The following is a 23,535-nucleotide window of genomic DNA, read 5'->3' as shown; positions in this document are numbered from 1 at the left end:
CTTATGTGGCACTTTATTGAAGGCCTTTTGAAAATTCAAATGCACAACATCTATAGCCTCTCCTTTGTCAATCTTATTTGAGATTACCTCAAAAAATTCCAATAGGTTGGTGAGGCAGGATCTTCCCTTCATGAAACCATGCTGGCTTGGGCCTACCTTGTCATGCACCTCGAGGTATTTCATAACCTCGTCCTTGAGGATCGACTCCAATAACTTTCCAACTACCGATGTCAGACTAATAGGTCTGTAATTTTCTTTTTGCTGCCTCCCTCCTTTCTTAAACAGCAGAACTATATTTGCGACCTTCCAGTTCTCCGGAACCATTTTTTGGCACATTAGCTTTCATAAATCAATGTATTGAGTACAGGAGATGGGATGTTATGTTGAAGTTGTATAAGACACTGGTGAGGTCTAATTTGGAGTATTGTGTGCAGTTTTGGTCATCTACCTACAGGAAAGATGTAAATAAGGTTGAGAGACTACAGAGAAAATTTACAAGGATGTTGCTGGGTCAGGAGAGCCTGAGCTTTATTGAAAGATTAAGTAGATTAGGACTTTATTCCCTGGACCACAGAAGACTGAGAGGAGATTTGATAGTAGTATACAAAATAATGCGAGGTATAGACAGGGTAAATGCTTTTTCCACTGAGGTTGGTGGGACTACAACTAGAGGTCATGGGTTAAAGGTAAAAGGTGAAAAGTTGAAGGGGAACATGACAGGATACTTCTTCACTCAGAGTGTTGTTAGAGTGTGGAAATGGTGCATGTGACCCCAGTTTCAGCGTTTGAGAGATGTTTGAATGATAGGCTGTGGTCCATATGCAGGTCAATAGCAGTAGGCAGTTCAAATGGTTAGGCATAGACTAGATGGGCCGAAGCTCCTGTTTCAGTGCTGTATTTTTCTATGATTCTATGTAGATGCATAGTTTGTTAGGATGGTATGCTTGCCTTTATTAGTTGAGGCATTGAGTTCAAGAGTTGGGAAAGAACATTATGTGGCAACTTTATAAACCTCTTGCATTCAATTCTGGTTGCCTTGTTTTAAGAAACATAAAGAATTTTTGGAAATATGTAGAGGTTCAGAAGAGGTTTACCAGGATGCTATCTGGGGTAGATGCCTATAAGGAGATTTTGTTGCTGATTAACTGGATTTTCTCAACTTGTGCTCATTCCTCTATCACACTTTATTTACGTACTTGTTCACAAGGAGAACAGTCTGGCTTCTGTCTTCACACTGCTCTGGTTTGATCAAAGAAATGCCATTTTGATATAGAAATAGACTAGTTGGATACAAATATTGATCCAGAATCTGAATCATATTTATTATCACCAGCATGTGACGTGAAATTTGTTAACTTAGCAGCAGCAGTTAGACACAATACATAATCTAGCAGAGGAAAAAAATAAACAAGTAAATCAATTACATATATTGAATAGATTTAAAAACACGTGCAAAAACAGAAATACTGTATCATCATCATCATCAGGTGCCATGCCCAGTTTGAGCTTTGACTGCCATGGCCCACACACTCCTGGTCAAGTGGATCAATTCATTGCTATTCATTTCCAGTTCTCTGGCTGCTATCTCCATCATCATTTGTCTTTGTCTTCCTCTTGCTTTCTTCCCTTCAATCTTTCCCATAATTACCGTGCATTTTAACTCCTTTTTGGATATCACCATACATTCTGTCTTTTTGCAATTTGTAGATAGACCCATTTTTGCACTTTCTTCAACAATTATATCAATTAAGTTTTGTAGTTCTTCCTCCGTACTTGCAATTAACACAGTGTCATTTGCATATCTAAAATTATTGATGTTTTCACTACCAACTTTGATTCCCGAGTTGACTCTTATTTTTTGTAACACTGTATACTGTACTTAAAAACAAAAAATGAGGTAGTGACCGAAGATTCAAAGTCCATTAAGGAATTGGATGGCGGAGGGGAAGAAGCTGTTCCTGAATCACTTAGTGTGTGCCTTCAGGCTTCTGTACCTCCTACCTGATGGTAACAGTGAGAAAAGGGCATGCCCTGGTTGCTGGAGGTCCTTAATAATGGATGCTGCCTTTCTGAGACACCGCTTCCTAAAGATGTCCTGGATATTTTGTAGGCTAGTACCCAAGATGGAGCTGACCAGATTTACAACCTTCTGCAGCTTCTTTTTGTCCTGTGGAGTGGCCCCTCCATACCAGACAGTGATGCAGCCTGTCAGAATGCTCTCCACAGTACAACTATAGAAGTTTTTAAGTGTATTTTTTGACATGCCAAATCTCTTCAAACTCCTAATGAAGTATAGTCGCTGTCTTGCCTTCTTTATAACTACATGGATATGTTGGGACCAGGTTAGATCGTCAGAGATCTTGAAACCCAGGAACTTGAAGCTGCTCACTCTCTCCACTTCTGATCCCTCTATGAGGATTGGTATGTGTTCCTTCGTCTTACCCTTCCTGAAGTCCACAATCAGCTCTTTTGTCTTACTGATGTTGAGCGCCAGGTTGTTGCTGTGGTACCACTCCACTAGTTGGCATATCTCACTCCTGTACACCCTCTCGTCACCACCTGAAATTCTGCAAACAATGATTGTATAGTCGGCAAATTTATAGATGGTATTCGAACTATGTCTAGCTATACAGTCATATGTAAGTAGAGGGATGAGCAGTGGGCTAAGCACACACCCCTGAGTGCGCCAGTGTTGATTGTCAACGAGGAGGATATGTTATCACTGATCCGCACAGATTGTGGTCTTCTGGTTAGGAAGTCGAGGATCCAATTGCAGAGGGAGGTATGGAGGACCAGGTTCTGCAACTTCTCAATCAGGATTGTGGGAATGATGGTATTAAATGCTGAACTATAGTTGATGAACAGCATCCTGACGTAGGTGTTTGTGTTGTTCAGGTGGTCTAAAGCCGTGTGGAGAGCCATTGAGATTGTGTCCGCCGTTGACCTATTGTGGCGATAGGCAAATTGCAAAGGGTCCAGGTCCTTGCTGAGGCAGGAGTTCAGTCTAGTTATGATCCAACCTCTCAAAGCATTTCATCACTGTAGATGTGAGTGCTCCCGGGCAATAGTCGTTAAGTGTGTGATCACACTGTGATCGAGGAAGGGTCGTAGCAGGAGGAGGAGGGAGAGGCTCGGGAGAGCACCGAGTGCTGGGCAGCAGCTCAGGTGAGTGTGCTTTAAAAAGGAGCGTGGAGGGCAACTGAAGGGTTAAACAGAGTGTTGATAAGTTGATTAGAGGGAGTGAGTACTTGAGACAATTGGCAGGGACAAATAAAAGGAGGGGTAACTGAAGAGGAGCAGCCAGAGTGTGAGTGGCTCAGGGTAAGAGTGGAGCTTTGAGGCTTTGGGTCGAGAGGCTTTGGCGAGCAGAGGCTGAGGACGAGCCTGTTCCCAGTGAGGTAAGGCCGGGTAAGTTCCTTTAATTAATTTAATTAACTTAGGAGTAGGTAATGGAGGCAGCAGTTAGGGCAGTCGAGTGCTCCATTTGCAGTATGTGGAAAGTGAGGGACAGCACAATTGTCCCTGATGACTACACCTGTAAAAGGTGCATCCAGCTGCAGCTCCTGACAAACCGAATTAGGGAACTGGAGCTGGAGCTGGATTTACTTCAGATCATTCGGGAGGCAGAAACAGAAACAGACACGAGTTTTGGGGAGATAGTCATCCCTAAAAGTCAGGAGGCAGGAAGCTGGGTGACTGTCAGGAGAGGGAAGGGGAGTAGATAGAATGAGCAGAGCACCCCTGTGGCCATTCCCATCAACAATAAGTATGCAGTTTTGGATACTGTAAGTTTTGGGTACTGTTGATGGGGACGTCCTACCAGGGACAAGTTGTAGTGGTCACATCTCTGGCACCAAGACTGGACCCTCAGCTCAGAAAGGAAGGAGGGAAAAGAGGGGAGCAGTAGTGATAGGGGATTCGATAGTTAGGGGGACAGATAAGAGATTCTGTGGGAGAGATCGAGAATCCTGGATGGTCTGTTGTCTCCCTGGTGCCAGGGTCTGTGATATCTCGGATCGAGTTCTCGGTATTCTCAGGAGGAAGGGTGAGCAGCCAGATGTCGTGGTCCATGTAGGGACCAATGACATGGATAGGAAGGAGGAGGAGGTCCTGCAAAGCGAGTTTAGTAAGTTAGGTGCAAAGTTGAAGGACAGGACCTCCAGGGTTGCAATCTCAGGATTGCTACCCATGCCACGTGCTAGTGAGGCTAGAAATAGGAAGATAATGCAGCTAAATACGTGGCAAAGGAGATGTTGTGGGAGGGAGGGCTTCATGTTTCTGGACAATTGGGCTTTGTTCTAGGGAAGGTGGGACCTGCTCTGACGGGACGGGCTGCACCTGAACTGGAGGGGGACTAACATCCTTGCGGGTAGGTTTGCTAGTTCTGCTCAGGGGGGTTTAAACTAGATTTGCAGGGGGAGAGGAACCAGAGTGTTAGAACAGATAGTGAGGTGGAGGAGGATAAAGGTCATGTGAGGACAGCATGTATAGACAGTAATCAAAGGTTTGTACGTGATAGAAATGTTCTCAGGTGCATCTATTTCAATACAAAGGAGTATTGTAGGTAAGGCAGATGAGCTCAGGGCAAGGATTGGCATGTGGGATTACAACATTATTGCTATTAGTGAGACTTGGTTGCAGAAGGGGCAGGATTGGCAGCTTAATGTTCTGGGGTTCCATTGTTTCAAACGTGATTGAGGGGGAGGGAAGAAAGGGGGAGGAGTGGCATTACTAGTCAGGGAGAATATCACAGCTGTGCATAGACAAGATAGCTCAGAAGGCTTGTCTCCAGAGGCCACATGGGTGGAGCTGAGGAACGGGAAAGGTGTGACCACACTAATATAGTTGTATTATAGACCGTACAATGGTCAGAGAGAATTGGAGGAGCAAATTTGTAGAGAGATAGCAGACCGATGTAAGAAACAAAGTTTTAATAGTAGGGGATTTTAACTTTCCACATATTGACTGGGACTCCCACACTGTGAAAGGGTTAGATGGCTTGGAGTTTGTCAAATGTGCTCTGGAAAGTTTTCTAAATCAATATATAGAGGTACCAACGAGAGAGGATGCAATACTTGATCTCCTATTAGGGAACCAGACAGGTCAGGTGGCAGAAGTATGTGTAGGCGAACATTTTGGGTCCAGTGACCATAGTTTCATTAGTTTCAAGTTAATTATGGATAAGGATAGTGTCATTAGTTTCAAATTAATTATGGATAAGGATAGGTCTGGTCCTTGAGTTAAGTTTCTAAATTGGAGAAGAGCCAATTTTGAGGAAATGAGAAAGGATCTAGAAAGAGTGAATTGAGATAAGTCATTTTCTGGCAAGGATGTGTTCAGTATGTGGAAGACTTTCAAAGGTGAAATTTTGAGAGTGCAGAGTTTGCATGGTCCTGCCAGGATTAAAGGCAAAGTTAGCAGGCATAGGGAACCTTGGTTTTCAAGGGGTATTGGTGATCTGGTTAAGAAAAAGAGAGAGGTGTATAGCAGGTATAGGCAACAAGGAACAAATGAGGTACTTGAAGAGTATAGAAAATATAAGAAAATACTAAAGAAGGAAATCAGGAAGGCAAAAAGAAGACATGAGGTTGCTTTGGCAGATAATATGAAGGTAAACACGAAGGGTTTCTACAAGTATATTAAGAGTAAAAGGATAGTGAGGGACAAAATTGGTCCCCTAGAAGATCAAAGTGGTCGTCTATGTGTGGAGCCTCATGAGATGGGGGAGATCTTAAACAACTTTTTTGCACCAGTATTTACTCAGGAAACTGGCATAGCATATATAGAAGGAAGGGAAACAAGCAGCGGTGTAATAGAACATATAGAGATTAAAGAGGAGGAGGTGCTTGCTGCCTTACAGCAAATAAAGGTAGATAAATCCCCCGGGCCTGACATGACATTTCCTCGGACCTTGAGAGAGACTAGTGTAGACATTGCAGGGGCCCTGGCAAAAATATTTAAAATTTCCTTAGCCACAGGTATGGTGCTGGAGGGTTGGAGGGTAGCTCATGTTGTTCTGTTGTTTAAAAAAGGCTCCAAAAGTAAACCAGGTAATTATAGGCCGGTGAGTCTGACATCAGTAGTAGGTAAATTACTGGAGGGTTTTCTAAGAGATCGGATATACAAGTATTTAGACAGCCAAGGGCTGATTAAGGATAGTCAGCATGGCTTTGTGAATGGTAGATCATGTTTAACGAATCTTGTAGAGTTTTTCAAGAAGGTTACCAAGAAAGTAGATGAAGGAAAGGCTGTGCATGTTGTCTACATTGACTTTAGTAAGACCTTTGACAAGGTCGCACATGGGAGGTTAGTTTAGAAGGTTCAGACACTAGGTATCCATGGATAGGTTGTAAACTGGATTTGAAATTGGCTGTAAACAAGAGGAATTCTGCAGATGCTGGAAATTCAAGCAACACACATCAAAGTTGCTGATGAACGCAGCAGGCCAGGCTGCATCTCTAGGAAGAGGTACAGTCGTCGTTTCGGGCCGAGACCCTTCGTCAGGACTAACTGAAGGAAGAGCTAGTAAGACTTTCAAATCCCTTACTAGCTCTTCCTTCAGTTAGTCCTGACAAAGGGTCTCGGCCGGAAACGTCGACTGTACCTCTTCCTAGAGATGCTGCCTGGCCTGCTGCGTTCACCAGCAACTTTGATGTGTGTTGCTCGAAATTGGCTGTGTGGGAGAAGACAGAGAGTCGCAGTGGATGATTGCTTATCAGACTGGAGGCCTTTGACTAGTGGTGTGCCTCAAGGATCTGTGCTGGGACCATTGTTGTTTGTTGTCTATATCAATGATCTAGATAATAATATGGTAAATTGGATCAGCAAGTTTGCTGATGACACTAAGATTGGAGGTGTTGTGGACAGCGAGGAAGGCTTTCAATGCTTGCAGAGGGATCGGGACCAGCTGGAAAAATGGGCCAGAAAATGGCAGATGGAATTTAATACAGACAAGTGTGAGGTGTTACATTTTGGAAGGACAAATCAAGGTAGGATATACACAGTAAATGGTAGGGCACTGAGGAGTGCAGAGGAACAAAGAGATCTGGGAGTTCAGATACATAATTCCCTGAAAGTGGCGTCACAGGTAGACAGGGTTGTAAAGAAGGCTTTTAGCATCCTGGCATTCATAAATCAAAGTATTGCGTATAGAAGTTGGGATGTTATGGGAAGGTTGTATAAGATATTGGTGAGGCCAAATTTGGAGTATTGTGTACAGTTCTGGTCACCTAACTATAGGAAGGATATCAATAAGATCGAAAGAGTGCACAGAAGATTTACTAGGATGTTGCCGGGTCTTCAGGAGTTGAGTTATAGTGGAAGATTGAACAGGTTAGGACTTTATTCCTTGGAGCATAGAAGAATGAGGGGAGATTTGATAGAGGTTTACAAAATTATGAGGGGTATAGACAGAGTAAATGTGAATAGGCTCTTTCTACTTAGATTAGGAGAGATAAGTATGAGAGGACATGGCCTTAGGGTGAAAGGGGAAAGGTTTGGGGGAACATTAGGGGGAACTTCTTCACTCAAAGTGGTGGGAGTGTGGAATGAGCTGCCATCTGACATGGTAAATGCGGGCTCACTCTTAAGTTTTAAGAATAAATTGGATAGGTACATGGATGGGAGAGGTGTGTAGGGTTATGGACTGGATGCATGTCAAAGGGACTAGTGGAATAATGTTTCAGCACAGACTAGAAGGGCTGAATGACCTGTTTTCTGTGCTGTAGTGTTCTGTGGTTCTAAGACAGCCCACATTATTCTTCTTAGGCACTGGTACAATTGTTGCCTTTTTGAAACAAGTAGGAACTTCCGCCCATGGGAGTGAGAGGTTGAAAATGTCCTTGAATACTTCCGCTAGTTGGTTGGCACAGGTTTTTAGAGCCTTATCAGGTACTCCATCGGGACCTTCTGCCTTGTGAAGGTTCACTCTCTTTAAAGACAGCCTAACTTCGGCCTCTGCGATGGAGATCACAGGGTCATCAGGTGCAGCAAGGATCTTCGCAGCTGTAGTTGTGTTCTCCCTTTCAAAGCGTGCATAGAGGGTGTTGATGAGTACATCTGGCAGTGAAGCATTGCTGCCATTCATGCTATTGGGTTTCGCTTTTTAGGAAGTAATGTCTTGTAGATGCTGTCAGAGTTGCCATGCATCCGATGTCGCCTCCAACCTCGTTTGAAATTGTCTCTTCACCCTTGAAGTAGCCCTCCGCAAATCATACCTGGTTTTTTGGTACAGGCTTGGGTTGCCAGACCAGAATGCCACAGATCTGGCCTTCAGCAGATGACGTACCTCCTGGTTCATCCACAGCTTTTGGTTTGGGAATGTACAGTAAGACTTTATGGGCACACACACATCCACACAGGTTTTAATGAAGTTGGTAACAACTGCAGCATACTCATCCAGGTTTGAAGTTGAATCCCTGAATACGGTCCAGACCACTGGTTCAAAGCAGTCCTGTAGACGCTCCTATGCTTCCTTTGTCCAATGGAAACTTTGCACACTTCTGAATCCCATCATTTTCGTATTTAAGTGCTAATCACAATACATATTTCAGGTATTATTTCAGGTATTAATAACTATTTAAATAATATTTGAGAACCAAAAAAGGCCAATAATATTTGAGAACTAGTGAAATAACTATCCAATAGTTAATGCTGCCCTAGAATCCTTTGTTTGCATCTTTATCTTGTTGTGGTATGCTCGGTGACCTTGGTTTTCAGGCTTGAACAGAAAAGCTGTACAAGAGCTGGGCTTTCGAAGGTCATGTTTAGCCTGGGTGATTGTACTATGTCCGCACACTGTGTCTGACAGCTTATCGTTTTGACTTGTACTTTCTCGTCCCTCCTCCACTTTCTTAATCTGATTTCTCTTCTTTCTTTACAGTCCTGATGAAGGGTCTCAGCCCGAAACATCAACTGCTTACTCTTTTCCAAAGATGCTGCCTGCCCTGTTGAGTTCCTCCAGCATTTTGTGTGTGTTGCTTTGGATTTCCAGCACCTGCAGATTTTCTCATGTTTATCAACTTGATTATTGTCTGAGTGAAGTTTAACGTAGAGAAAGGCTAGACAAAATCTCTACACACTGTTCGGTTCAAAGGTTCATTTATTATCAAAGTATACAACTCTGAAATTCTTCTCCTGATAGCCACAAAACCAAGAAAGAAAAGAATGACAGCATGATCATCAATTCCCAAATCTCATCTCCCCACACAAAAGCATGAACAGAAACAGATCAGGCACCTCGACCTCCCCAAATCTCCCTCCCTGTCCCCAAAAATGAGAAAGATTGGGCAAAAAGTACAGAATATAAAAAATAAGACTGAAATAGTCCACAGTCCAAGTCCATATCCAAAGTGTAGAAAATCTGTGTGACATTCTCCAGGCACAGCAGCTGCCTCTCCTGTCCCCGGCAGCAGATTGATCAAAAGGCAGTCTCCCGTCTCCAGCAGCAGAGTGATCCCACCAGTGATCAAATGGCAGTCTCCCCTCCCCTGCAGCAGAGCGACGCCACCAGTGATCAAAAGGCAGGCAGCCCAACACTCACCTTCCACATTGGCCTGAATGTTCAGTCTCCCTTATCATTTTAATTGGTGAACCATGGAAGCTTTAATCAGTGAAATGAAGTCGAACATTGGCTAGCGCCCATCCTGCAGTCCTCTCGCCAGGAGGATCGCGTTCACTGCCTCTGCCTCCCAGAATCATCTAGGATACTGCAGAGTGCTGGAATACCCAAATGATTTCCAAACTGCAAATCACAGGTGCCAACAGTTCCAGAATCACATTCAAAATGAAAAACAAACATAAAAGACATAAAAGAAGTGAAATAATGCTTTCGTGGTCTTTCCAGAAGATGTCGACTATGGAAACATTGTAAGCAATCACCATCTTGACAGATTAGCACATATTTTAACCCTGCAATTTTGACAGAGAAGTTGGGCAAGCTGGTGTTACTTTTTGTGGAGTGACAGAAACATAAACATAGAAAATAGGTGCAGGAGTAGGCCATTCGGCCCTTTGAGCCTGCACCGCCATTCAGTATGATCATGGCTGATCATCCAACTCAGAACCCTGTACCAGCTTCCCTCCATACCCCCGATCCTTTTAGCCACAAGGGCCATATCTAACTCCCTCTTAAATATAGCCAATGAACTGGCCTCAACTGTTTCCTGTGGCAGAGAATTCCACAGATTCACCACTCTGTGTGAAAAAGTTTTTCCTAATCTCAGTCCTAAAAGGCTTCCCCTTTATCCTCAAACTGTGACCCCTCGTTCTGGACTTCCCCAACATCGGGAACAATCTTCCTGCATCTAGCCTGTCCAATCCCTTTAGAAACGGAGGGGAGACCTGATAGGAAAGAAGTGAGGGGATTGGAGTAACCAATATTGAAGCTATCCAGATGGAATAGGAGGTGTTGCTCCTTCAACCTGAGTTTGACCTTATCATGGCAGAAGAGGAGGTCATAGACAGAAATATCAGATTGGGAGTGGGAATTTGAATTTAAATGGGTGGCCACCAAATCCCATTTGTTCGCATTTGGTCCATATCCCTCTAAATGTTGCCTATCCATGTACATCTTCAGGTATCTCTTAAATGCTGTTAATGTACCTGCCTCAGCTACTTCCTCTGTCATTTTGTGGACCATCCATTTAATTTTTTTCACCAAAAAAATTAATTTTAAGACAAGGCAACACTCACAACACGCTGGAGGAACTCAGCAGGTCGGGCAGCATCCGTGGAAAAGATCGGTCGACGTTTCGGGCCGGAACCCTTCGTCAGGACCCTAACCCTAACCCTAATTTTAAGACAATACTGTAGTTTCAGGCAAGTTTCATTACCCACACACTGAAATCGAAATTCTACTAGAACCTTCAGGGTTCCTTTATACTCTATGATTGTTAAATAATCCTGCTTCATTACATAAAACCAGGACTAAAATAGCCTCCTCCTTGGTTGATTCTTCAAGAATTTTCTTTAAGAAACCATTCTAAAAACATTCTATAAATAAATCCTAGCCAGTGTAATTTGTTGACATTACATGATGTCTGTAATCATTAATCTTTATAAGCACAATTATTTCCCGATTTATATTCTGTTCTGAAGTATTAATACTGTTCTATATAACTACCTCTGGTAACTTCCAATTTGTTAACCTGACCCTGACCCTGACCCTGGCCCTTTCCAGCTGAGTTACTTCCATGTTCAATTTAATACAGAACATAAAATCAGAATCAGGTTTAATATCACTGACATATGTTGTGAAATTTGTTATCTTGTGGCAGCAGTACAATGCAATACATGAATTACAGTGAGTCTACATTAAATAGTTAAGTAAGTAGTACATAAAATAGAAATAAAAAAGTAGTGAGGTAGTGTTCGTAAGTTCAATGTCCTTTCTAAAAACAGATGGCAGAGGGGAAGAAGCTGTTCCTGAATTGTTGTGTGTGTGCCTTCAGTCTTCTCTACCCACCAGCCCATGGTAGCAATCAGAAGAAAGCATGGCCTGGGTGATGGTGGTCCTTTATGATGAACACCACATTATTGAAGCATCGCTCCTCTGACCATAAGACATAAAACCAGAATTAGGCCATTCAGCCCATCGAGTCTTCTCCACCATTCCCTCATAGCTGATCCCGGATCCCACACAACCCCATACACATGCCTTCTTGCCATAATCTTTGATGCCCTGACAGATCAGGAATCTATCAATTTTCACTTTAATTATATACCCATGGCATTGGCTTCCACAGCAGTCTGTTGCAGAGCATTCTACAGATTCACTATTCCCTGGTTGAAAAAATTCTGATTTAATTCTGTTCTAAAGAGTTGACCCTCAATTTTGAGGCTGTGCTCTCTAGTTCTCGACACCCCCACCACAGGAAACATCCTCTCCACATCCACACTATCTTGTCCTTTCATCATTCAGTAGGTTTAAATGAGATCCCCCCACCATATTCTTCTAAATTCCAGTGAGCACAGGCCCAAAGCTGCCAAATGTTCCTCATATGTTAACCACTTCATTCTCAGATTCATCCTCGTGAACCTCCTCTGAATTCTTTCCAATGACAACATGTCCTTTCTAAGCTTTGGGGTCCAAAAGTATTGACAATACTCCAAGTGCGGCCTGACTCGTGTCTTATAAAGCCTCAGCATTATCTCCTTGCTTTTATATTCTATTCCCCTTGAAATAAATGCCAAACATACTTCCATGGACTCAACCTGGGAATTAACCTTCTGGGAGTCTTGCATGAGGACTCCTAAGTCCCCTTGCACATTTAATGGTTGAATTTTCTCTCCATTTAGATAATAGTCCACACTAACATTCCTTTTACCAAAATGAATTATCATACATTCCCAACACTGTATTCCATCTGTCACTTTTTTGTCCATTCTTTCAATTTGTCTAAGTCCTGCTGCAATTGCATTGCTACCTCAGCACTACCTACTCCTCCACCTATCTTCATATCATCCACAAACTTTGCCACAGAGTCATCAATTCCATTATCCAAGTCATTGACAAATAATGTGAAAAATAGCGGTCCCAATACTGACTCCTGAAGAATACCACTAGTCACTGGCAGCCAACCAGAAAACGCCCCCTTTTTTCCCACTCGGTGCTCTTGCCGATAGACATTCCTCTATCGATGTCAGTATCTTTCCTGTAATGCCATGGGATTTTATCTTGTGAAGCAGCCTCATGTGTGGCGCCGTATCAAAAGCCTTCTGAAAATCCAAGTAAATGACATCCACTGTCTCTCCTTTGTCCACCCTACTTGTTACTTCATCAAAGAGCGCTTAACTGATTTGTCAAGCAAGATTTCCCTTCAAAGAAACCATGCTGACCTTGACTTACTTTATCATTAGTCTCCATGTACCTCGAAACCTCATCCTTGATAATGGACTCCGACATTTTCCCAACCACTGAGGTTAGGCTAACTGGCCTATAATTTCCTTTCTTTTGCCTTCTTCTTTTCTTAAAGAGTAGTGTGACATTTGCAATTTTCCAGTCCTCTGGAACCATGCCAGAATAGAGTGATTCTTGAAAGACCATTGCCAATGCACCTGCTATCTCTTCAGCAACATCTTTCAGAACTCTGGAATGTTGTCCATCTTAAGGCGACTTTCAGTTTTCCTCGCACTTTTTCCTTTGTAAGGTCAATAGCACTCACTCCAGCTCCCTGACACTCACAGACCTCTGGCAATGCTGCTAATGTCTTTCACAGTAAAGACAGATGCAAAGTACCCATTAGATTCATCAGCCATGTCTTTGTTCCCCATTACTACCTCACCGATATCATTTTCCAGTGGTTCAATATCAGCTCTCACCTCCCTTTTATTCTTTATATAATCGAAAAAAACTTTTAGTATCCTGCTTCATATCATTGGCTAATTTGCCCTATTTCATCTCTTCTTGTAGTTCTATTAGTTGCGTTTTGCTGGATTGTAAAAACATTCCAATCATCCAACTTCCCACTTTCTTTTGCTATATGCCCTTTCCTTGGCTTTTATGATATCCTTAACTTCCCTTGTCAGCCACAGTTGCCTACCCCTTCCAGTTGAGAACAACTTCCTCTGTGGGACATTGAAGTCCCCCATTACAATTGTGACATTACCTTTATTACATGCTGATGCACCATCAATAACTCCAAAAGACTGGAAGTAGAGTAAATACTGAAAGGCTTTTATTAGCAGTAAAATGTGACCTCCATCGTGCTGGGTATCTGCCCCTGGACTGAGGAGGAGGAGCAATGGCGCAATCGCCTTTATTCGGGAGTCTGTGGGAGGAGCCACAGGAGCAGTCAGCAGAGGGGCGTGTCCAGACAGGTAACCCAGTTACAACACATATATATGGTTTACCACACATGCCTTTTCCAGCTTCCTTTGCAATCTCAACCCCACATCTTGGCTACTATTTGGAGGCCTATATATGATTCCCATAATTTTTTTTTTATTCTTGCAGTTTCTTAACTCCTGCCACAAAAATTCAAAATTCTCTAACCCTATGTCACCTCTTTCTAAAGATGTAATTCCATCTCTTACCAACAGAGCCACACCAATGCCTATGCCTTCCTGCCTGTCCTTTCGATAAAATTTACATCTTTTGACGTTGAGCTTCCAACTGTGGTCTTCTTTCAGTACATTGCAATTACTATAAGTTACAGTTTACGGGGTGGCGTAATGGTTAGCACAACACTTTACAGTACCAGTGACTCAGGTTCAATTCTTGCCGCTGCCTGTAACAAGATTATACATTCTCCCACTGATTTGCACTGGGTGCTCTGCTTTCCTCCCATAATCCAAAGACGAAGTGGTTGGTAGGTGCATTGGTCATTACATATTGTCCTGTGATTAGGCTAAAGTTAAATCAGGAAGTTAGAAACATAGAAAAGCTACAGCACAATACAGGCCTTTCAGCCCACAATACCATGTCGTACATGTACTTGCTTTAGAAATTACCTAGGGTTACCCATTGCTCTCTATTTTTCTAAGCTCTTTGTACCTATCCAGGAGTCTCTTAAAAGACCATATCGCATCCGCCTCCACCACCGTTACCGGCAGCCCATTCCACGCACTCACCACTCTCTGCATAAAAAAACTTACCTCTGGCATCTTCTCTGTACCTACTCCCAAGCACTTTAAAATTGTGCCCTCTCATGCTAGCCATTCCAGCCCTGGGGAAAAGCTTCTGACTATCCACACAATCAGAGCCTCTCATCATCTTGTATACCTCTATCAGGTCACCTCTCATCCTCTGTCGCTCCAAGGAGAAAAGGCCAACTTCACTCAACCTGTTCGCATAAAGCATGCTCCCCAATCCAGGCAACATCCTTGTAAATCACCTCTGCACCCTTTCTGTATTTTCCACATCCTTCCTGTACTGAGGTGACCAGAGCTGAGCACAGTACTCCAAGTGGGGTCTGACTAGGGTCCTATATAGCTGTAACATTACCTCCCGGCTCTTGAACTCAATCCCACGGATTGATGAAGGCCAATACACCATAAGTCTTATGCACGCAGTCAACCTCCACAGCAGCTTTGAGAGTCCTATGGACTCGGACCCAAAGATCCCTCTAATCCTCCACACTGCCAAGAGTCTTACCACTAATACTATATTCTGCCATCATACTTGACCTACTATTTGAACTCCATCTGCCACTTCTCAGCCCAGTTTTGCAATCTATCAATGTTCTGCTGTAACCTCTGACAACCCTCCACACTATCCACAACTCTCCCAAACTTTGTGACATCAGCAAATATACTAACCCATCCCTCCACTTCCTCATCCACATCATTTATAAAAATCACAAACAGCCGGGGTCCCAGAACAGATCCCTGAGGCACACCACTGGCTTCCGACCTCCATGCAGAATAGGACCTGTCTACAACCACTCTTTGCCTTCTGTGGGCAAGCCAATCCTGGGTCCACAAAGCAAAGTCCCCTTGCCTCCTTACTTTCTCAATAAGCCTGGCATGGAGTACCTTATCAAATGCCTTGCTGAAATCCATATACACTACATCTACTGTTCTACCTTCATCAATGTAATTAGTAACATCCTCAAAAAATTCAATCAGGCTCAGAAGGCATAACCTGCCTTTGACAAAGCCATTGCTGACTATTCCTAATCATATTCTGCCTCTCCAGATGTTCATAAATCCTGCCTCTCAGGATCTTTTCCATCAACTTACCAACCACTGAGGTAAGACTCACTGGTCTATAATTTCCTGGGCTATCTCTACTCCCTTTCTTGAATAGGGGAACAACATCTGCAACCCTCTAACCCTCTGAAACCTCTCCCGTCCCCATTGATGATGCAAAGATCATCGCCACATGGTCAACAATATTCTCCCTTGCTTCCCACAGCAGCCTGGGGTATATTTTGTCCAGTCAAATAAGGTGGACGAACTTGTGATGCAATTAGAGATTGGTCACTATGATGTTGTGGCCATCATTGAGTCATGGCTCAAAGAAGGTCACAGTTGGGAGTTTAATATCAAAGGATATACTTTGTATCAAGAGGGCAGGCAGGAAGGCATAGGCAGTGGTGTGTCTCTGTTGGTAAGAGATGGAATTACACTTTTAGAAAGAGGTGACATTGGGTCAATAATGTTGAATCTTTGCGGGTGGATTTCAGAAACTGCAAAGGTAAAATTATGTACATTGGCCTCCAAATAGTATCCAAGATGTGAGACTGAGATTGCAGAAAGAACTGGAAAGGGCATGTAATAGGGGCAATGTCACAATTGTAATGGGGGACTTCAATATGCAAGGGGATTGGGAAAATCAGGCTGGTGTCGGATTACAAAAGAGAGAATTTGTTGAATGCCTACGAGATTTTTTTTAGAGCAGCTTGTGCTTGAATTTATTTTAGATTGAGTGTTGTGAAATAATCCAGATTTTATTAGGGAGCTTAATGTAAAGAAACCCTTAAGAGGCAGTGATCATAATATGAATTCATTCTGCAATTTGAGAGGGAGAAGCATAAGTCAGATGTATTAGTATCACAATAGATTTACAGAGGCAAGGGATATAGGGAGAAGGCAGGAACGGGGTACTGATTGCAGATGATCAGCCATGATCACAGTGAATAGTGGTGCCGGCTCAAAGGGCCGAATGGCCTACTCCTGCACCTATTGTCTATTGTCTATTGTCTATTGAGAGAGGAGCTTTCCCAGGCGGATTGGAGGAGGATACTGGCAGAGATGACGACAGAACAGAGGTGGCTGAAAAGTCTGGGTATAGTTCACAAGGCTTAGGATAGATACATCCCACAGCAGAAGTTGTTTTCAGATGGCAGGGGTAGGCACCTGTGGCTGACAAGGGAAGTTAAGGACTGCATAAAAACCAAAGTAAGGGCATATTAGGTAGCAAAACTGTAGGAATTTGGATGACTGGGAAGTTTTTAAAATCCAACAAAAGGCAACTAAAAAAGCCATAAGAAAAGTTAAAATATGAGGACAATCAAGCCAATAATATGAAGTAAGATACTAAAAGTTTTTTTTCAGTTATATCAAGAGTAAAAGAGAGATGAGAGTTGATATTAGACCACTGGAAAATGATGCTGGTGAATTTAATGACTCTTCACTGTGAAAGACACTAGTAGTGTGCCAGAGGGCAGGAGTGTCAGGGAGCAGGAGCGAGTGCCATTGCTATTGGAAAGGAAAAGGTCTTAAGGTGGATAAGTCACCTGGACCAGTTGGACTACATCTCAGGGACCTGAGAGAAGTTGCTGAAGAGAAAACGGATGCACTGATTATGATCTTTCAAGAATGACTTGAATCTGGCATGGTCCTGGAGGACTGGAAGTGTGCAATTGTCACTCCACTTTTTAAGAAAGGAGGAAGGCAAAAGAAAGGAAATTATAGACCAATTAGTCTAATCTCAGTGGTTGGGAAAATGTCGGAGTCCATTATTAAGGATGAGGTTTTGAGGTACTTGGAGATTAATGGTAAAATAAGTGAAGGTCAGCATGGTTTCTGTAAAGGGAAATCTTCCCTGACAAATCTATTAAGAGATCTTCAAAGGAGTAACAAGCCGGGTGGACAAAGGAGAGGCAGTGGATGTCATTTACTTGGATTTTTTGAAGGCCTGAACAGATCAGATATGGCAAAGTTACTTCCCATGGTAGGGGATTCTGGGACAAGAGGGCGTGACTTCAGGTTTGAAGGACGTCCATTTAGAACTGAGATGTGGAGAAATTACTTTAGTCAGAGGGTGGTAAATCTGTGGAACTTGTTGCCACGAGCGGCTGTGGAGGCCAGGTCATTGAATGTACTTAAGGCAGAGATAGATAGGTTCTTGATTAGCCAGGGCATCAAAGGGTATGGGGTGAAGGCAGGGGAGTGGGGATGACTGGAAGAATTGGATTAACCCATGACTGGATGGTGGAGCAGACTTGATGGGCCAAATTGTCTACATCTGCTCCTATATCTTATGGTCTTATGGTCTAAGGCCTTTGATAAGGTGCCACATGTGGCTGCATAACAAAATAAAATCCTATGGTGTTACAGGAAAGATACTGGCATGCATAGAGGAATAGCTGACAGGCAAAATGAAGTGAGTGGGAATAAAAGGGGCCTTTTCTGGTGCTGTTCCTCAGGGGTCAGTATTAGGACCGCTACTTTTCACGTTGTTTGTCAATGATTTAGATGATGGAATTATAGCTTTGTGGCAAAATTTGCGGATGATACGAAGATAGGTGTATGGGTAGGTAGTGCTGAGGAAGCAATGCAATTGCAGCAGGACTTAGAAAAATTGGAAGATTGGGCAGAAAACAGGCAGATGGAATACAGTGTTGAGAAATGTATGATAATGCATTTTGGTAAAAGGAATAATAGTGCGGACTATTAACTGAAGGGGGAGAAAATTCAAACATTAGAGATGCAGAGGGACATTGTGCAAGACTCCCAGAAGGTTAATTTACAGGTTGAGTCTGTGGTAAAGAAGGCAAATGCAATGTTGGCATTTATTTCAAGGGGAATAGAATATAAAAGCAAGGAGATAATGCTGAGGCTTTATAAGACACGAGTCAGGCCGCACTTGGAGTATTGTCAATACTTTTGGACCCCAAAGCTTAGAAAGGACATGTTGTCATTGGAAAGAATTCAGAGGAGGTTCACGAGGATGAATCTGAGAATGAAGTGGTTAAGATAGAGGACTGTTTGGCAGCTTTGTGTGTGTACTCATTGGAATTTAGAAAAATGTGGGACAATCTCATTGAAAACTCCCAAATGTTGAAAGGACTAGATCAGGTGGATGCGGAGAGGATGTATCCTATGGTGGAGGTATCTAGGACTAGTGGGCACAGCCTCAGAATTGAGGGGTGACCTTTTAGAGTAGAGGTAAGGAGGAACTTTTGTAGCCAAAGAGTAATGAATCTGTAGAATGATGCCACAGACTGCAGTGGGGCCATGTCTGCGGGTATATTTAAAGCGGAAGTTGATCATTTCCTGATCAGTCAGGGCATTAATGGATGTGGTGATAAGGCAGGTGTATGGGGTTGATTGGGGTCCAGGATCAATCAGCCATGATAGAATGGCAGAACAGACTCGATGGGCTGAACAGCCCACTTCTGCTCCTGTGTCTTATGATCTGCTGCTGGTGCAAAACAACAAATTTCATGCCATGCGTCCATAATATTAAACCTATTTCTGAGTCACAGTACAGAGCTCGGAACAGCTTAACAAATGATAGGACCCAATAGAGAGCAATGGAGGCCTTGAAAATTCAGCGCAGCTAACATGAATGTTTTATAGTGCTTAAACTTGTTGTGTTCCCACAGGATTACGGAAGCTTCTACTGAACTGTAATCGCATATCTCATCTCCCAGCGAATTTAGATCATTTGCAAAATCTGGAAATTCTATCCCTGGAGAGAAACCCATTGGAGAAGCCTTTGGATGAAATTTGCTTGCACGGAGTTTCTGCCATATTCCAATACCTACAGACAAAGAGGATCCAAAAGATCAGTGCAACCGAGGTGCTGAGAATTATATTGTAAAGGTTTAAAAGTAGAGGTAGAAAGCATTCAGTTTGTTAGGTGGCACATCCTATTTGGAATAATTGCTAAAATCCTCAGACCCAGGGCTAATTACTGCACAGGGACTTATGGAATCAAAGGAAGAACAATCACTCTGAATTCCTTTATTTGAGTCTGTATCTAGCCTAGAGGTCAAGCATGGGCCCAAGGCCAATCCCTTACACAATGATATACTGCCAAGTCCTATAGGGATATAGGGTAAAGGAAACTTACAGATCAGAATTTCAGTGAGTGGGTGTGGTGAAATGAACTGTGTTGAAGTGGGAAAATAGAAAGTGGAACGGTTGGTCCAGGAGTTGGGAAGTCATTGACCTGTCACCTAGGACATGCGCTCTTCTCATTTCTACACAGAGGGAGGAAGCACAGTTCAAAGTTCAAAGTAAATCCATTATCAACATATATGTAAACCTCAGGTTTGGCCGGGGGGGTGGGTGGGGGGGATGTGGTGGAGGTGCGTTAGTCCAGGGAAGACAGTCTCTGGCCCTGCCAAACATGTGAAATTTGAGGTGAAAAACCTCTTGTTTGTGTGGATGCTGCGTGATCTGTTCCCGTTACTAATCAGCACCATGAAATAACGGACAGTACACCATATGCAAGTAAATGATTTATCTTTATAATTCTTAATTTGGCTAAAGGGTTAATAATGAAAAGAAGGGCCTATTTTAATGAAACAGTCTAATGTGCCCAAGTTGGAGCTCACGTTTTCCCTTCCGTTGACCCTCCATCGATTTCCCCGGGCTTCATTGGCTCCCAGCCCCTCTCCAAGTCCATTCCGTCCTGCTGTCTACAACCTCTCCTTTCTGGTGTCTTCTCTCTTCATCTCTCGCTGAACAAAAGACCCAGATTACCTCGTTCTCAGGCACACAACAAGAAATAACACTCCCTTCATTGGACGGCGCACATTCCAAAGCTCCCGTTATCTCCAGCCATAACCCAAACACTGCTGCTACAGAAAAACCATTACATTAGCAGTGAAACTTTTCCCAGGGTGTTACATTTGCAGTCTGTCACCATATACTATACAACTTTGGCATTCATTTTCTTTTGGATATACACAGTAAGTCCAAGAAAGACATAGAATGTGCAATAAGACAGGTAAAATTAGTGATCTTGTAGTTAGGGTTCCTCTTGGAAAGAGTGATCACAGTATGATTGAATGGAGGGTGCAATAATTTTATCTAAAACCAGTATATTATGCCTAAACAATTGAGACTACAATAGGATGAGGGAGGGTTTGGCAAGTGTAGACTGGGAACACAGGCTCTATGGTGGGACAGCTGAGGAACAGTGGACGATTTTCAATGAGATTTTTCACGGTGCTCAACAAAAGTATATTCCAGTTAAAAGCAAGGACGGTAAGAGTGGGGAGAGCCAGTCTTGGACTAAGGGAATAAAAGAAGGCGTCAAACTAAAGGCTTGCGCATACAAAATCGCCAAGAGTAGTGGGAAACTGGAAGATTGGGAAAACTTTAAAAAGCAACAAAGAATCATTAAGCAAGCAATAAAGAAAGGGAACCTAAATTATGAAAATAAACTAGCACAAAATATAAAAACTGATAGTAAAAGTTGTTATAATTCTATGAAGCGGAAAAGGGTGGCTAAAGTGAATGTAGGTCCCTTGGGGGACAAGAAGGAGAATTGATATTGGGTAGTGAGGAAATGGCTGAGGCTTTGAATGACTATTTTGTGGTGGCCTTCATGGTGGAGGATGCATCAAACATGCCAAAGAGAGATGTTACGGATGCGATGGGAGATGAGGACCTGGATACGATCGCTATCACTAGAGGTACTGCTGAGCAAACATGTCAGCATGAAGATAGGTAAATCTCCTGGTTCTGATGGAATGCATCCCAGGGTACTGAAAGAAATAGCAGGTTATAGTAGAGGCTTTGCTGGTGATTTACCAAAATTCTCTGGACTCTGGGCAGGTCCCAGTGGATGGAAGATGGCGAATGTCAGCTATTGTTCAAAAAAAGATGTAGGCAAAAGGCAGGTAACTATAGGCCAGTTAGTTTAACAACTGTAGTTGGGAAAATGCTTGAAGCTATCATTAAAGAAGAAATAGCGAGGCATCTGAAAATAGATCCGTCAGGCAGATGTAGCATGGATTCAGCAAAGGCAGGTCTGTTTGACAAACTGACTGGACTCCTTTGAGTATATAACAATTGTAGTGGATAGAGGGGAACAGATGTACATTATTTACTTGGTTTTCCAGAAGGCGTTCGATAAAGTGCCATATAAAAGATGTCCCTAAGGTAAGGATGCATAGAGTTGGGGGTGATGTATTAGCATGAATAGAGGATTTGGTTAATTAATAGAAAACAGAGAGTTGGGATACATGGGTGTTACGCTGGTTTGCAGTTATTTACGAGATACATCAACGATCTGGAAGATAGGCCGAGTGTGGTGTATCTAAGTTTGCAGATTATACTAAATTGAGTGAAAAAGCAAATTGTGTAGGAGATACGGAGAGTCTGCAGAGAGATATAGATAGGTTAAGTGAGTGGGCAAGTGCCTGGCGGATGGGAGTACAATGCTGGTAAATGGGAGGTCATCCACTTTGGAAAGAAAAATGAATGAGCAGATTATTACTTTAATGGTAAAAAATTGCAGCATGCTGCTATGCAGAGGGACTTGGGAGTGCTTGTGCATGAATCACAAGAGGTTGGTTTGCAGGTGCAGCAGGCTGTCAAGAAGGCAAATGGGATGTTGGCCTTCATTGCTAGAGGGATTGAATTTAAGAGCAGGGAGGTTATGCTACAATACAGGGTACTAGTGAGGCTGCACCTGGAGTACTGCATTCAGTTCTGGTCTCCTTACTTGAAGGATATACTGGCTTTGGAGATGAGGAGGTTAGATTACGAGGAGAGATTGAACGCCTGGGACTGTACTCGCTGGAATTCAGAAGGATGAGAAGAGATCTTATAGAAACATATAAAATTATGAAAGGGATAGATAAGATAGAGGCAGGAAAGTTGTTTCCACTGGTAGGTGAGAGTAGAGCTAGGGGACATAGCCTCAAGATTTGGGGGAGTAGATTTAGGACACAGTTGAGGAAGAACTACTTTTTTCAGAGAATTGTGTATCTGTGGAATTCTCTGCCCAATGAAGCAGTGGAGGCTACCTCAGTAAATATATTTAAGACAAGGTGTGATAGATTTTTGCATAGTAGGGGAATTAAGGGTTATTGGGGGAAAGGCAAGATAAGTGGAGGTGAGTTTATGGCCAGATCAACCATGATCTTATTGAATGGCGAAGCAGGCTCGACAGGCCAGATGGTCTACCCCTGCTCCTATTTCTTATGTTCTTATGTAATTTTAAAACTCATTTAAAAAAACAAAGTTTTTCTCTGCCATTACCAACTATTTTGCTGGTAATATAATCGTACGATCTCCGATAAATAAAATCAATGATCTCAGAGCTAGGGTGCTGCTTCAGAGAGACAGTAGAACAGCATGTGTCCTCTGCTTTATGGAATCTTGGTTAACCCCTTCCGTACCGGACACAGCAATTCAGATTGATAGGTTCACTATGCACCATCGAGACAGGACTGTCAAATCTCTCAAAAGCAGAGGTGGTGGTATATGCCTCATGATCAGCTCGCCATGGTCTACTAATGGGTCGGTGATGTGCCAATTTTGCTTACCAGACCTGGAATATCTCACAATTAAGTGCCATCCATTTTAACTGCAGCTGCATACTTCTGCTATCATTTTGGTAGCAGTGTACATTGCACCTCAGGCCAATGTCAAACAGGCTTTAGATGATCTGAGCAATAGGATCAACGTGCATGAAACAGCACACCCTGACGCCTTCACCTTCATTTTTTGGGAATTTTAACCAGGCCAACCTGAAAAAGTTACTAAATAATTGCAATCAACAGATCACTTGTAGTACCAGAGGAAACAACACACTGGACCACTGTTACACCACCATCAAGAATGCCTACCATGCTGTTCCACGCCCTCACTTCGTAAAGTCTGATCACCTGCTTGTATTCAGAG

General features: G+C 42.9%; 1 protein-coding gene across 2 annotated transcripts in view; it reads left to right on the top strand.

Moving 5' to 3' along the window:
• LOC140195825 (uncharacterized) overlaps nucleotides 1–23,535 on the top strand; it is a 100,226-nt gene that overhangs the window by 56,441 nt on the left and 20,250 nt on the right. The window contains exon 5 of one of the 2 annotated variants that reach the window (XM_072254459.1): nucleotides 19,275–19,471. The exons of the other annotated variant lie outside the window; for it this stretch is intronic. Within the exon in view, the coding sequence (XP_072110560.1) occupies nucleotides 19,275–19,471 (197 nt within the window). The remainder of the gene's footprint in view (nucleotides 1–19,274; nucleotides 19,472–23,535) is intronic. 2 annotated transcript variants of the gene reach the window in all.

Source organism: Mobula birostris, chromosome 4 (genome assembly GCF_030028105.1).
Source record: "Mobula birostris isolate sMobBir1 chromosome 4, sMobBir1.hap1, whole genome shotgun sequence".
NCBI lineage: Eukaryota > Metazoa > Chordata > Chondrichthyes > Myliobatiformes > Myliobatidae > Mobula > Mobula birostris.
Note: the sequence above shows the minus strand (reverse complement) of the source record. Positions and strands in the feature narration are given on the sequence as shown.